Here is a 13,972-nt window from a genome sequence, read left to right on the forward strand (position 1 = left end):
AAAAGAGCATGGCCACTTTGCTTCTCCGCAGTGGTTCCCCTACTATGCTGCACTGCACTAAGCCATGGTTTGACTTCACACATATCTGAACCTGACTCATGATTTAGCTCTCCCAGACAAACTGCAAGCTGTAAACCATAGGGCAGATCTTGGTTATAGTTCATGGTTACTCTGGAGAGAGTCAAGCCAAACGCCTTGGTTACTGCTGCAGCAGAACAACAACTGGGTAGAAGCACAGTAGCCACATTCTCCTCTCTGGGAGCCTGCATGCTTATGTGATGGCACTAAGCCATGGTTTCGCTGAGTGTGATGTGCAAATGTAGATAGAAATGGAAGGTCTGTGGCTGAGTAGCTCTGTTAAAAGGGTGCAGCAAGCATGCCTGCCTTGATAGATCAGAGGGACAAATGAGATTGCCCCTATTCTGCACTCTTAAAGTGGTGCTGCTGAAGAGCAGTGCTGCTCCTGTCTCTTCCACAGTTTGCACCAACTAGGCCTCTGCAGGAGCTGCCGCTGCTCTATGGGACAGGGACACAGCAGGTCAGATTAGCTCAGAGTGGGTTCAGCACCCTGTTGGTTCCATTGCTGCCCAGTTGCCTTCCCTTCTTTCTCTTCCACAGCCAACAGTTTCTCGAACCAGAAGCCAATGCTAATTGTACCGGATAAGATGCCCAACACATATGAGGCGAAGCAGGGGGAGCCCTTGGTGCTGGAATGCATTGTGGCAGGACTGTAAGTGCCTTGGAGATACCTGTTGTCAAAGGGCTCAAACTCTACCCGAAAAGGACTCCAAAACACCCATGGAGAGAGTTGGGGAGAGGAAGGTTTGAAGATCCTTGAAGGGGAAGAGTTCCATCAGAGACAATCACCCAGTGGATCAGCTGCCGCATGATTCTGCAGCCTCTGGTTATCTTGGCTTTTTTAAAAAAATTCATGAATGTACCTTAGGATACTTCATGAGTTTCTCTAAATTCACATTAATTTTACCTGAAATTACCTACCTTCACAGTCTTCCTGTGGCAGTGAGTTCCACAGGGCAACTATGAATCACATGGAAGTGTAACTTCTTGGCTTTCTCAACCCAGGGATTCAGAACCTGTGGCCCTCCAGATATTACTGGATTCCAGCTCTCCTCAGCCTCAGCCAGTATGCCCAGTGGTCAGGGATGACGGGAACTGTAATCCAGCAGTGTGGCGAGCCATAAGTTACCCATCCCTACATTAAACCCACCCCTTATTATCTTCTTCAAGTGTTTCCCTGGTGTTCTTCCATTAGTCTGTTAGTTGAGGGCTGGATTGGTTAATCTGACCATTGGTCATGCGGGTGGGGCTGATGGTCAGCCCCAGCCATCAACACCTGGAGGGCCAGCTTAGCCACTCATGGTTTAGGGGCACTCACAGATCTTTCCCTTCTGGTTGCCTAAAGCAGATATCTGATTCCCTCCCTCCCTCTCTCTCTCTGTCTATGGGAGAGAGAGAAACATTTGATGTTTGAGAGAGGGAGGTATGGATGGGTCTAAGATTGTGTGTGTGTGGAATTTGAGAGATATGGAATTTGAGAGATTGAGGTTCCATTCTCCTTAGTGCAGCTTCAGTAGGGGAGAAGTACCTGCAGGTGGGCGGGCAGGCAAGCTCCTTTTTAATGTGTCTCCAGAGTCCCTACATTGCGAGTGGAGAAGAGGAGGGGACCCTCTTGGGATTTTAGTTTTCCCTCCCTGGTGATTTGGCAAGCAAACAGAGACGTCCAGCCCCATCCTCAGGTGTGGGCAGCCTCCTTTCTCCCCCCTGGCTGCATCCTGTGGGCTTGGAAGCAGGAAAGGCACTTAAAGGCTGGCTTACAATCCAAAGTGTTTCTTGTGTGATTAAGGAAACGTCTTGCTAGTTGGCTTCTCTGGGGACTCTCAGCTCACCCGGCCCTTCAGCCACAGGCTGGCTGATGAGGATGAAGAAGGGGAAAGTGCCAGCCAAGGAGATCCAGGAAGCACTTTGGCAGCATTCTTAGTCATGGTTTCATGCATTGTCTGGAAGATGACAGAAAGAGTAGAGAGTACCTTCGAGAGAAAGACTAAGAGCAACCTTACTTGGTGCGCATAGTCAGAAGGGGAGCCAGGGCGTTACGGTGGTGGCATGTTGACCTACGGGCAAAGCGGTTCAGGTTCAAGTCAATCTTACTGCATGACTGCAAAGCCAGTGAAATGGAGCACTTCCTGTTCTTATAATTGATGTGTTCATTGTGAAGCTTGTGCAGGCAACTGAGAAAACATATTTCCGTAATAGTTAGTAGATGGTCTCTGGTTTTAATTTTTTCCTGTGGTTTTTATTGTATATAGACATTTCCTGCTTTATTTTAATTATATAGTTGTATAAAAATATTTATAAAATAAATAGATAATATTTCATAGCAGCCATATTGTAGAAGATGAAACCTCCCCTCTTCTCTCTTACACAAGAGGCGATTTCACTACTAAGATGGCAGTTTTTATGAGTTCTTGTTTTTAAAATAAAATATTTTTTAAATTAAAAGAATACATTTAGCCAATCAATAAGTTTTTAAGCCATTAATCTAACAAATTAATCAATTAAATGTTTGTTTTTTATTACCATGATATCCCATCTTTTCTCCAAAAAGTTCAAGGTGACATACTTAGTTCTCCCACTCTCTGTTTTATCTCTCAACAGCCCTATGAGGCAGGTTAGGCTAAGAGAGAGTGACTGGTCCAAAGTCACTCACTGAGCTTCATGGCTGAGCGGGGATTTGAACCCTGCTCTCCCAGGTCTTAGTCCAGCACTCAGGCCACTACACCACACTGGCTTTCAGTCATTGCGTCACTACTGCCAGTGACACGGTATGGAGCAGGGAGGAGGAGAGGATCTGGGATAGGACAGCATAGTAGGGCTCTTTCCAGCTGTGCCCAGCCTGGTGGTCCTGCAGATGCTATAGGGCTCTAGCTCTCTCTCATCAGCCCCGGTCAGCGTGGGCCAATGGAGACGATGGTAGTTGAACCCCAGCAACACCTGGAGGGTTCTTGGTCTTAGACATTAAACTAGTTGGACCCCCAACCAGAGTCATTAGCCATTTTTTACCCTCACCCTTTCTCTCCTGTCTCTGGCAGCCCTACACCAACCGTGGAATGGATCCACATGAACAGACTGAAGCTTTCGGACCGGGTAGTCCTTGAGAACTCAAATAAAACCCTGCACATCCCAAGCGTGGAGGAGGATGACGATGGGGAATACCAGTGCATTGCTCACAACGACCACGGCACGATCCGCCACAGCTACTATGTGACGGTCGAGGGTATGTCCACAGCCACAGGCATAACTATACAAGCGTAGCTGGTGGGATAAGAGGGGGCACCAGCTAAGCCGGGGCACTAGGACTCTAGTGGGGTGTGTGTGAGGGGGTCTCTCCTAGGAGAAGCCATTCATTTCAGATTTCAGTAGGGGGGAGACATTCAGCAAAGGACCAGGGCCCGCCCTCCATATTACTTAGGTTTTAGGTCCCATTGAATTGGGGACCAAACTAGACATGGTGCTAAACTTGCAGTCAATTTTGTTTGTTTTAAGTGAATAGTGGGAAGAAGATTTTGTTGTTGTTGTCAGGACTGTGAGAAAAGAGGGGTAACCCCCCCCAAAAAAAAACTCACGGCAATCAGCTAAATGCAACCAACCACGCTCTGGTCTCCAGCATCTCACACTGCCAACAAGAACAAACAGATAAATAAAGAACCTATCCTTGCAACACTGACCAAAAACTCTGCATATATGCACACTAATGAAAAGAATGAAAAATCACTACCCTACTTCTTTCTCCCCGCTCTCCCTGATTCTCCCTCCCACCTCTATGACAGCAGCGTCTCACACCCAATGTGAGAAAGGACTGAGGCATTGTATGCATCCTTGCTAGCTATGAAAATCCTTTAATAAAGACAACAAAAAGGGTAAAAAAAGAAAGGGGGACAACTCCTTCACTGTGGCCCCATCAAACTTCTCACCCTCCAAGGGCATCCTGCACTGCCCTGAGAGGTCTCTCCTTCATGCCAGCCAAGGTTTCCTGGATAGGATTCTTTTCCAGAAAGGCAAGGCTGGGTCTAGATATCGCAAGGAACACAGAGCCACCTGCTGCTGCATTGTGTCCCTTCCTTCCTTCTCCTTCCTGGCAATGAGCTTCCATAGTGTGCTGTGCAGTGTGTCATTGCCATGCTGTGGTCTGCCCTGCCACTGACAGCCAGTTTTGTGTGGGATGGTGGGGTGGGAGGCAGCTCAATATTCTGTGCATATGTAGAGTGGAAAGCCAACAACCAGTGAAATTCTGACCATTTGTAAGAAGTTAGAACTTCAGCTTGACCAGTAACACTGTAAATGTCAGAGACATGGCCGGCAGAGAGGAAGAGGCAGAGGAAAATAGGAACTTGATTCCTTCACACAATGAAAGTGAGAGAAGCTCTTCTCACTCTGGAATGCTGCCTGTAAGTTTTCGCAGCAGCACAGAGATGAAGGAGCAGGAGGCAGGTGGTAGGAGGGAGTTGGGTTCAACTCCAGAGGAGGAGGAATTGGCTGCACCTGAGTCTCCAAGAAGTAGGAGACGGATCAAGCGATTAGAACAAAGGAAGACTGGCAGTAAGCGGACCTGGTAAATATCTGGCCTTGGGAAGGGCCAGAAGCCAGTTGAGTCAACTGACTCTGACAGTGAGGAATGAAATATATTAAAAAATTGTCCAGTAGCACCTTAGATACCAACTAAGTTTGTTCTTGGTACAGTATACGCTTTTGTGTGCATGCACACTTCTTCAGATACCATGCATGCACACGAAAGCTTATATCAAGAACAAACTTAGTTGGTCTCTAAGGTGCTACTGGACAATTTTTTAATATATTTTGACTGTGTCAGACCAACACGGCTACCTACCTGAAGTGAGTTGTGGGAAGGTCGGATTGCTGAAAGCCTGTTATTGCTAATAAACCTCAACTAGTAAAACTGCCAGCATTCCGCGTCTTGTGTGAGAGAAGTGCTAAACCTGACAGTAAACATATTACACAAATATATTGCTCTTTGCAATAGCCACCCTAAGCAGGAGCCCTAAGGAGGCGTGACAGCAGCTTGAACTTTGGCTTTCCATTCATTGTGGCTGCAGTAATTGGGGTGGGGGGAGAGAGCTTCAAGGTCAGGAGTGCGGGAATCCTGAATTTCTTTTTAGTTTTCAGAAGTTGATATGTAGGAACTGGAGGGCGAGATTAGAGTCTGTGGAGTTAGCAGTGAGGCTGCAGATGGGGCTTGTGGGTGGGGAGGCGGCCCTTTCACTCTGCCTTCTTTTCTCAGCTGCTCCATACTGGATAAAAGAGCCCGAGAGCGAGATCTTTGCACCAGGAGAAAATGTGCGCTTGAATTGTGATGTTGATGGGCAACCCAAACCCGAGGTGTCGTGGAGGATAAATGGGATCCCGCTAGAAGGTGAGTGAATGGGCAGGTATGGAATGTGGGTGAGGGAAAGGGATGCCACACTGCCATGATTCCTCTCGTGGGCCTAAACTCTTTTGCTGGGTTTCAGAGGTGATGCCAGACCCGAGAAGGAAGGTGGTGCCAGGAGCTTTGATCCTCAACCAAGTGCAGCCCAATGACACAGCTGTGATCCAGTGTGAAGCCCATAATAAGCATGGCAGTCTCCTGGCCAATGCGTACATCCTCATTGTCCGTGAGTTTATCTGCTCCTCTTGGATGTGCGGGGGGCTAGACCAGCTCCACAGGGCGGCAAGGTGGGGGGAGCCAACAGAGAGCACACACACAAGTGTCACCATTCTCACATTGCAAATAATGCCTGAAGGTGTTGCAGGCTCCTCTGAATTTCAGTTTTCAGGGTTTTTTGTTTTTAAAAAGAAGGTAAAGTCTTTAGCTGCGGGTGGTGCTGTGGGTTAAACCGCAGAGCCTAGGACTTGCTGATCAGAAGGTTGGCAGTTCGAATTCCCGCAACAGGGTGAGCTCCTTTTGCTTGGTCCCTGCTCCTGCCAACCTAGCAGTTCAAAAGCACGTCAAAGTGCAAGTAGATAAATAGGTACCATTCTGGCGGGAAGGTAAACAACGTTTCCGTGCGCTGCTCTGGTTCACCAGAAGCGGCTTAGTCATGCTGGCCACATGACCCGGCAGCTGTACGCCGGCTCCCTCGGTGAATAAAGCAAGATAAGCGCCGCAACCCCAAAGTCGGCCACGACTGGACCTAAAGGTCAGGGGTTCCTTTACCTTTAGCTTAAAAGTCTCTAGTAGCTACTTTTCCTGGAGGGTCATTTAGTGATGTGTGTTGGGCTATCTAGCACATCAGCCCCAGCCCACTATGTGTTTTGTTGCCACAGATGTCACTGCTTCACATCTTGCTTGCCTCTTGGGGAGGGAAGGCCAAGAGAGGTTTCTCCAGGAAGAGTGAATTAGGTTCAGGGGCCTCTAGCTCCTGAGCCTAGTCAAACCCTTTTACTTATGGAGATATAAGGAAAACATGAAGGCTGACTTGACCCCATTTGTCCGTAAGAGAAGTACACTTATTCCTACCTCCGGACATTCTGGTCAACGAGTGTTAAGCCTTGGCTAGCATACGGCCAGACAGTCATATAACAAAAAAGTGTGTGTGTGTGCGCATACACACACACACATATATATACACATACACATACAGATTAAAAGCCTTTACCAAAAAGATCTAATATGCTAAATGACTAAATGTGTTTAATTGCTGTTGGGTTTTTTTTGCTGTTTGACTTACAATTTCCCCAGTTTGTATCCTGTGGGAGGGGGATACGTCATTCTTTTGTTGTGCTGTAAATGGGATGAAGGGGAGCAACACCGGGGTGAGGGTGACCAGTTAGGGTTGCCATATGTCCTCTTTTTCCAGGACACATCCTCTTTTTCATGGACACATCCTACTTTTTAAAAGTAGAAGTCGGCAAATGTGTCCTCTTTTTTGCTCTTCAAAATATGGCAACCCTCCCTGTGCTAGTTTAAGCTTGTTGGTTAACTTTTCTCAAAGGGCGGCTTCCCATAAATTTTTGTATGGCTAACTTGACCCAACCCCAACCCCGCTGCCCCCGCTCACACAGACAAACCAACCACACGGCAACCAACCAAGCTCTGGACTCTCTAAGCTCTTGCAATGCCAACAAAAATATATAAATAAAGGTCCAACCCATGTGATGCTGACACAAAAACACCACACAAACACTATGCAATAGAGCAAAAGATCTATCTCTATCTCCCTCCTCTCTCTTTCCCCCCAACCACACAATATCTTTAACAATAAAGTCTGACTGTAAATGAAATGTTTTTAAAGGACTGTAAACAAAATGTGAAAAATACTCTATGAATTGAAAGTGGAGACACTATATGTACTTTCCCCTGTTTATTTGTTTGTTTTGTGACACAATAAAATATTTAATACAAACTAATTGTAAAAAAAACCCATGTCCTAAACTCCCTCCCCCCCCCCCGCCCTCACTTAAAAAAACCCTGATTATGAGGCTGGCCCAATATACTTGCAAAACCCTAGATGGGTTTCGTTGAGGAGGCAGAACTGGTTGTTTGCCATGCCCCAAACGTATCTATCTACTTGATTTAATTCAGGTCTGCCAGCAGAGATCCTGACCCCGGATGGGTTAGTATACAATGTGGTGGAGAACCAGACAGCCACCCTGCACTGTGAGACTTTTGGGGCACCTCGGCCCACTGTGAACTGGTGAGTTCTCTGCTATGGCTGATGTATTTCATAGAATCATAGAGTTGGAAGGGACACGTGGGTCATCTAGTCCAACCCCCTGCAATGCAGAAATCTCAACAAAAGCATCCATGGCAGATGGCCATCCAGCCACTGCTTAAAAACCTCCAAGGAAGGAGAGTCCACCACCTTCTGAGGAAGTCCTTTCCACTGTTGAACAGCTCTTCCCCTTCCTGATGTTTAGTTGGAATTTCCTTTCTTGTAACTTGAATCCTTTGGATCCATCGAATCCATTTTCTTGCTAACTTTGTCCTAAGCAACTATGGCACCATTTGTATATATCTCATCTTCTCTGTGCCAAAGCTCTGGCGCTTGGGGTTGAGTACCACTGAATAAGTGTAGTAACTTTTATTTGTAAATGGAAAATGATGTCTTATTTGTGTGGAGACGGTGAATATATGCTGTAAGTTCTTTATTATTAGCATCAATCTATCATAGCAAACTTTAATTGCTCAAAACTGAAGTTCCAGTATGCACTGAAATCTCTCCTGCAAAACACTGACACCTTCTGCCTATGATGTAGATCTTAAAATCATAGGAATCCCTCTGGAATTTTTTTGTTTTTAAGTGACAGCAACACTAACCATATTGACAACAGAGCATTTTCTCTTTCATGCGCTTGATGTGCCTCCTCTTGCTCTTACTTCCAGGCTTACAGAAGGCATGTACTCCATCATGGAAGATTACCGGAGCTTTCTATTCACAAACGGAACCCTGCAGCTTGAGAAAGTCCAGCGTGAGGATGCAGGGAACTTCACATGTTTTGCTGAGAATGATCAGAACAATGTCTCCATCGTTGCCCACCTTTTTGTCAAAGGTGGGAGCAGATTTCCCAGAATGCACCACACCTCTCAGATGGGTTATGAATCTGAAGAGAAGTTGGATAGGAAATAGTCAGTAAGGCATAATAGTAAGGCACAATGAGGCTTGATGGGAAGATAGCAGTCATAGGTCATTGTGGTATGATGAAATTGAAAAATAGGTCTTCCTCTTTCCTGCTTTCTCCAGCCTGAGCAGTCACACTAAAGGTAAACAGAGAGAAAGGCCTCAGGGGAAGGGATCAGATCTTACTTCGTGGGGTAGACAGTTTGGTGTCAGATATTGGACTACAATTTCCATCCTCCCCCTGACCACAGACCCCATTGGCTTCAGCTCACATTGCCCAGCAACCAGGCCCAGCCCGCCCATGAGGCAGACTGAGACAGCTGCCTTGGGCAGCTGAATCCTGCAGGGTGGAGCCCAGTGACCATCAGAAAAGTGAGGAGAAGTAGGGGCAGTGGCGTCTGACAAGTTCTTGTGAGAGTTCCATGAGATGCTGCCAGAAGCTGCACTGTGCGTCCCTTGTAAGCAAAGCTTTGACAGGAGCAGCACCCTTCCTGTTTTGCCTCAGGTGTCAAAATGGGAGGGGATGCCCCTGCCAACAACATATGGAGGGCACCTCGTGGACTACATTCTGCCCACTCTGAGCTGTCAGCCACAGCCTCTAAGGCCCTTAGTTGAACATCTCCATCCTCCTGTATAGCCAGCTCCACAGACGGATTTTATAGATAATACTGAAGTTTTGTATGTTGCCTCTTGCTTCCCCAATGAAATCAGGAGATGATTCAGGTTCTCCTGAGTCTCCTGCCCTCTTCTGAGAAGTGGAAAGAGGATCCTGTCTTGGTAACCTCACAGTAAGAATAATACCTCTCATGGGGTGGCAGCAAATCTTGTTTTTTTTTCATGCTCACATTTTAGATTTGCCTTTTGTCTTGTACGTTGGCCTAAAATTAACATATTCAGGCCACTGCCAAGGTAATTTAAATCAGAGCAGCTTTAGGAATACTCGGTTTGGGGTGCCATTCAAGGTAAAAGTGTGGGAAACAGGTCAAAAGTGGTCACCTGGTTCATTTCAGTGAGGTGTGTGCAGGAGAACTTCTTAAGAGGTTGCATTGCCTGAGAATTTGTTGCCTGGTCCTGTCTGCAATGGGAGGTGCTCAAGTCACACTGTGGAATGATAGGGAAAGAGAAGCCATGAGGGCTATTGAGATCTCATCCCTCCAACCATAGCAAGGTGGGGAGAGAGGACACGACTCCACATTCTGTCCCTGTTCCAGGAGCCACACAGTTTGAAGTGGAGCCTACAAACACAGAAGGGGAGAAGGGTGGCCATGTGACGTTCCATTGCAAAGTGTTGTTCGATGACACCATCCCAGGCCCTGGTCTTGAGTGGCACCGAAAAGGGCAGCTGATTAAGGAGTCCGCTGACAATGACAAGTGAGTGGTGTGGGCAGGGCAGGGTTGTGAGGGGGCCTGTGGACTGAGGGAAACCACAAAGCACTCTTATTTTATCCACCTGCTAGGTATTTCATCAATGACACATCCTTGACCATCACTGACCTGGACTATTCTGACCAAGGAATATACACCTGCCGGGCTTGGACAGCTCTTGACTCTGTGGAGAAAAGTGCCAAGCTTTGGGTATATGGCAAGTACCAAAAAAGGAGAAATCAGATATGGGTTCTTTTACCTCTTGTAAAATGGTTGTCTTGGGTTCTTTAGACTCCAAACTTACTGAGAGAGCAAAGTGATGGTACGTGAGGTAGTGGCTGCAGCTGGTAGATTTGGGGCACATGTTTTTGGTTTTTGATGTTTTGAGGTGAATCTGGTGTTACTATAAAAGGGAACTCAAGGTGGGGGGAGGGAGAGACAGAACGAGTGAGAGAGAGAAGTGATGCCTTTTTCTGACCAGGAGATGTACATAAACATTACACATCCTTCAACATGCCTCTGAAGGCATCTGTGAAACAAGTTTGATTTGAGTCCGGGTTGTGAGGAAATTGATATATGTGTGCATGGGAGAGAGAGACATGTTTAAAAGACAAATATTTATTAACTAAAACTACTTCCATTTCTAGATAGCCCTATCAGTTAGTGAAATAATAATAACATTAATTATACCATGGGGTGGGGTGGGGAAAGACAGAGCTGCCATTTGGAATTTTAATCTCAGGATCCAAAATGTTTTGGTTCAGCTCTGGGAAAACTGCTAAAGGAGATACAAAGAAGATTTGGGGCTTTCATCCTGTGTTCGCTCCCTCATCGTGGCTCACATGGTGGTCTCTCTTTCAGGCAGTCCTGGCCCTGTGTCAAATCTGGAACTGTCGGAGCAGCAGGACTGGCAGGTGAAGCTGACGTGGACACCAGGAGATGATCACAACAGGCCTATCAAGGGTAAGAAACAGAGCTGAGTGCTTAGAGCCAGCATTGCCATGTTACCAGTTTGGAATCCTCACTCAAAGCCTCCGAATTCTTGGCTTTTCTTCAGAACTCTCACACTTGGAATGTGTTTGGGTGGGAGGGCAGGATCCAGTCATACCATGGGCAATGGCAGGATGGGGAAACATGGGGGGGGCAGCTATTCCTCCCACCAAATAAATCATAACCCTCAGATTTTCTGATTTCATTTTTTTAAAAAACCTGTAGAACCTGATATGATGCAAAATGGGCACACACTATTATCTCTTTGTTTTGCAAAACTAGCCTGATACCCTCTTCAGTGTTTTACTTTGCCCTCCCCCAATTCCTGCCCATAAACTTTATCTTCCTCCTGTACCCCTATTTCTTCCTTTCTCAGTAGCTCCTGAAATCACCTCAGCAGAACAACCATATTCCTCCACAGGTCCTCCACACAGGTCCTAGCTGCATTTAAAACAAAGACAGGATAAATACTAGAGTTATCTGCAACCTGAACTTGTTTTACAAATTGAAAGGCATCTTTGGCCATGATACTCTGTGGATGCAGAATGGCATCTCTCTTCACCCTGTGGTGAAGGCCCTATTATTATTTGCAATAGAAGGCAGGGTAGAAAACGAGTTCTTCTTGAAGCCAAGTGGGCCTTAAGGACCATGGCTGTAAATGCATCATAGCACTTCCCTGCCACTACTGATGTATTTTGGCATTTAAACTGAGGTGCTTTTTGTACCTGGGTCTGTTTGTAAAGAATCTCATTAGTACGCGCTTTAGACTCACAGCTCATTTTTGTAAGTATAGAACTAAACATCTCAAGTGTGACAAACAACTGTTAGAAAGTGCTTGTCTCCTGCAGGTATTCTTGTCAGAAAGCCATAAGGGGTTGGTTCTGACTCCTTGCTGGGTTTGTTGCTGTATTATGTGTTAAGCAATGCAGTGCTTCATTTGAGATATACTTGGAACTGGAAGCTCTGTTTAAGTCACACATTTGCTCCAATGTTATTTTCGTTGGTGTGTTCAGACTGGCTGCAGGGAAATGAAAGCTTCTGAGCATGTGCAGAGAATGCATCTCTTTCACAGTTGGTTGTAGTGGGGCTTCCCAGTCAAAGGCTGTGATGACCTTGATTATTTCTGGGAGGAGCTTAGTCTAACTATTGACATGGCCTTTACTCTCCCCACAGAGTATACTGTATTTTGTGACGAAAGCAACTTTGGGCAAGGAAAAATGGAAAAGTTAACCACTGTACCAGGAAACCAGCCGTGGGCCACGCTTCACCTTTCTCCATTCAGGAAATACAACTTCTATGTGAAGGCCAGAAATGATCATGGGGACAGTCCGCTAAATTCCCACCCTGTCAGCTATGTCACAAATCCTGCAGGTAAGGAGGCTGGCAATGCCAAGGAGAAGCATGTTTGGGGCTCAGATGTCATCGTTCCCTGTAGCAGGGCCAGCCCACCCATGAGGCAAGGTGAGGCGATTGCCTCGAGCGGCAGGATCCACAGGGATAGCAGATCCAGGCTCCAAGGAGTGCATTGCCCACTGCTGCCATGGTGGCAGCAGCAGGTACTGCATGATCTTTGGAGGCTGCATCTGCTGCTTCCTTGGTGGGCCACCCCATGCCACCTCTACAGCGGCCTCTTGGTGAATAGGAGGGGCTGCTACTCTCCTCCCGCCCTTGTTCCCAATGTAGACCTTTAAAGGCCTAAATGGCCTCGGTCCAGTATATCTGAAGGAGCATCTCCACCCCCATCGTTCTGCCCGGACACTGAGGTCCAGCTCCGAGGGCCTTCTGGCAGTTCCCTCCTGTGAGAAATGAGGTTACAGAGATCCAGGCAGAGGGCCTTCTTGGTAGTGGCACCCGCCCTGTGGAACGCCCTCCCATCAGATGTCAAAGAGAAAAACAGCCACCAGACTTTTAGAAGACATCTGAAGGCAGCCCTGTTTAGGGAAGCTTTTAATGTTTGATGCATTACTGTATTTTAGTATTTTGTTGGAAGCCGCCCAGCCAGATGGGCAGGGTATAAATAAATAAATAAATAAATTATTCCTTGCTCCTGATGTAGATCTTCATTTGGCCCTTCTTCCCTGGCAGTGGCAGTGGGGCGTGGGGGTGGCATTTTTTGTTTCGCCTCAGTTGCCAAAGTTTATTGAGCCAGCCCTGTCCTGTAAGACTCAAGCGTGCTTGTGATACGCAGACAAATGGGGCCCTGCAACAAAATGTTACAGCTCAGAGTGCTTCTGTTCAGGGCTCCAGCCCCACTATTCCATTCCTCTCCACACCAGGCTTTCCTCCCCCCCCCCCCGGCCTGCAACAGGCAGAATTTCATAGCCATTGAGCATGCACAGATCTTAATTGGACTGTTTTAAGGTTTTTCCTCTGTTAAGTCTCCTGTCTCCTAAATATTTTTTGTATTTCTGAAAACCTTGGGATTTGCCCCCAAGCCTGCTGTTTCCTCCCTCATGTTTGATACCGTTTTGGCTACTCACAGCCCAAACGTGAGAAAGAGAGGGAGCAAGTGGCTTGGCATAAGAAAATGCCATTATCTGCCTCTTAGTCATGGTGGGTGCTTTGTCTGAGCTGATATATAAGCAGACCTGACTGTGATCCATTACTTTCTAGCCCCTAAGCGGAATCCATCTGATGTCAAAGGAAAGGGGAACGAGACTACTAATATGATCATCACCTGGACGGTAAAATATAAATACTCTTGCAGCCCTGTCTTGGTATCCCTGGATCTCCTCCTCCTCCACAGTTTTAGTGGCATGGCTGACAGCAGCATGTTGAGCAGATGCAAGAGTTGCTGTTGGATTTTGCCTAAACCTAAATTCTGAGGTGAATTTGAATATTTCTGCAAGGTACACAAGCAATATGCTCCTGGAGGCTAGCTGCTTTGTGTTGCTTTGTGTGGTCCAACTGAGCCACACATATTGTCTTCTTGTAATCTTAACAATAACCTTGTAAGGTTGGTCAGTATTATTATCTCCATG

At 46.7% G+C, this 13,972-nt stretch overlaps 1 protein-coding gene across 15 annotated transcripts in view; it reads left to right on the plus strand.

Annotated features, from left to right (window-relative positions):
- Positions 1-13,972, plus strand: part of L1CAM (L1 cell adhesion molecule) — a 96,274-nt gene that overhangs the window by 47,908 nt on the left and 34,394 nt on the right. For all 15 annotated transcript variants that reach the window (XM_083592361.1, XM_083592369.1, XM_083592370.1 and 12 more), the window contains 11 exons: positions 619-730; positions 3,111-3,295; positions 5,318-5,449; positions 5,547-5,690; positions 7,601-7,712; positions 8,402-8,568; positions 9,848-10,007; positions 10,094-10,222; positions 10,867-10,964; positions 12,165-12,362; positions 13,605-13,675. In XM_083592361.1, coding sequence (XP_083448487.1) covers positions 619-730; positions 3,111-3,295; positions 5,318-5,449; positions 5,547-5,690; positions 7,601-7,712; positions 8,402-8,568; positions 9,848-10,007; positions 10,094-10,222; positions 10,867-10,964; positions 12,165-12,362; positions 13,605-13,675 — 1,508 coding nt within the window. The remainder of the gene's footprint in view (positions 1-618; positions 731-3,110; positions 3,296-5,317; positions 5,450-5,546; positions 5,691-7,600; positions 7,713-8,401; positions 8,569-9,847; positions 10,008-10,093; positions 10,223-10,866; positions 10,965-12,164; positions 12,363-13,604; positions 13,676-13,972) is intronic.

The sequence above is a fragment of the Podarcis filfolensis genome (genome assembly GCF_964270895.1).
Source record: "Podarcis filfolensis genome assembly, chromosome: 17".
Lineage (NCBI taxonomy): Eukaryota > Metazoa > Chordata > Lepidosauria > Squamata > Lacertidae > Podarcis > Podarcis filfolensis.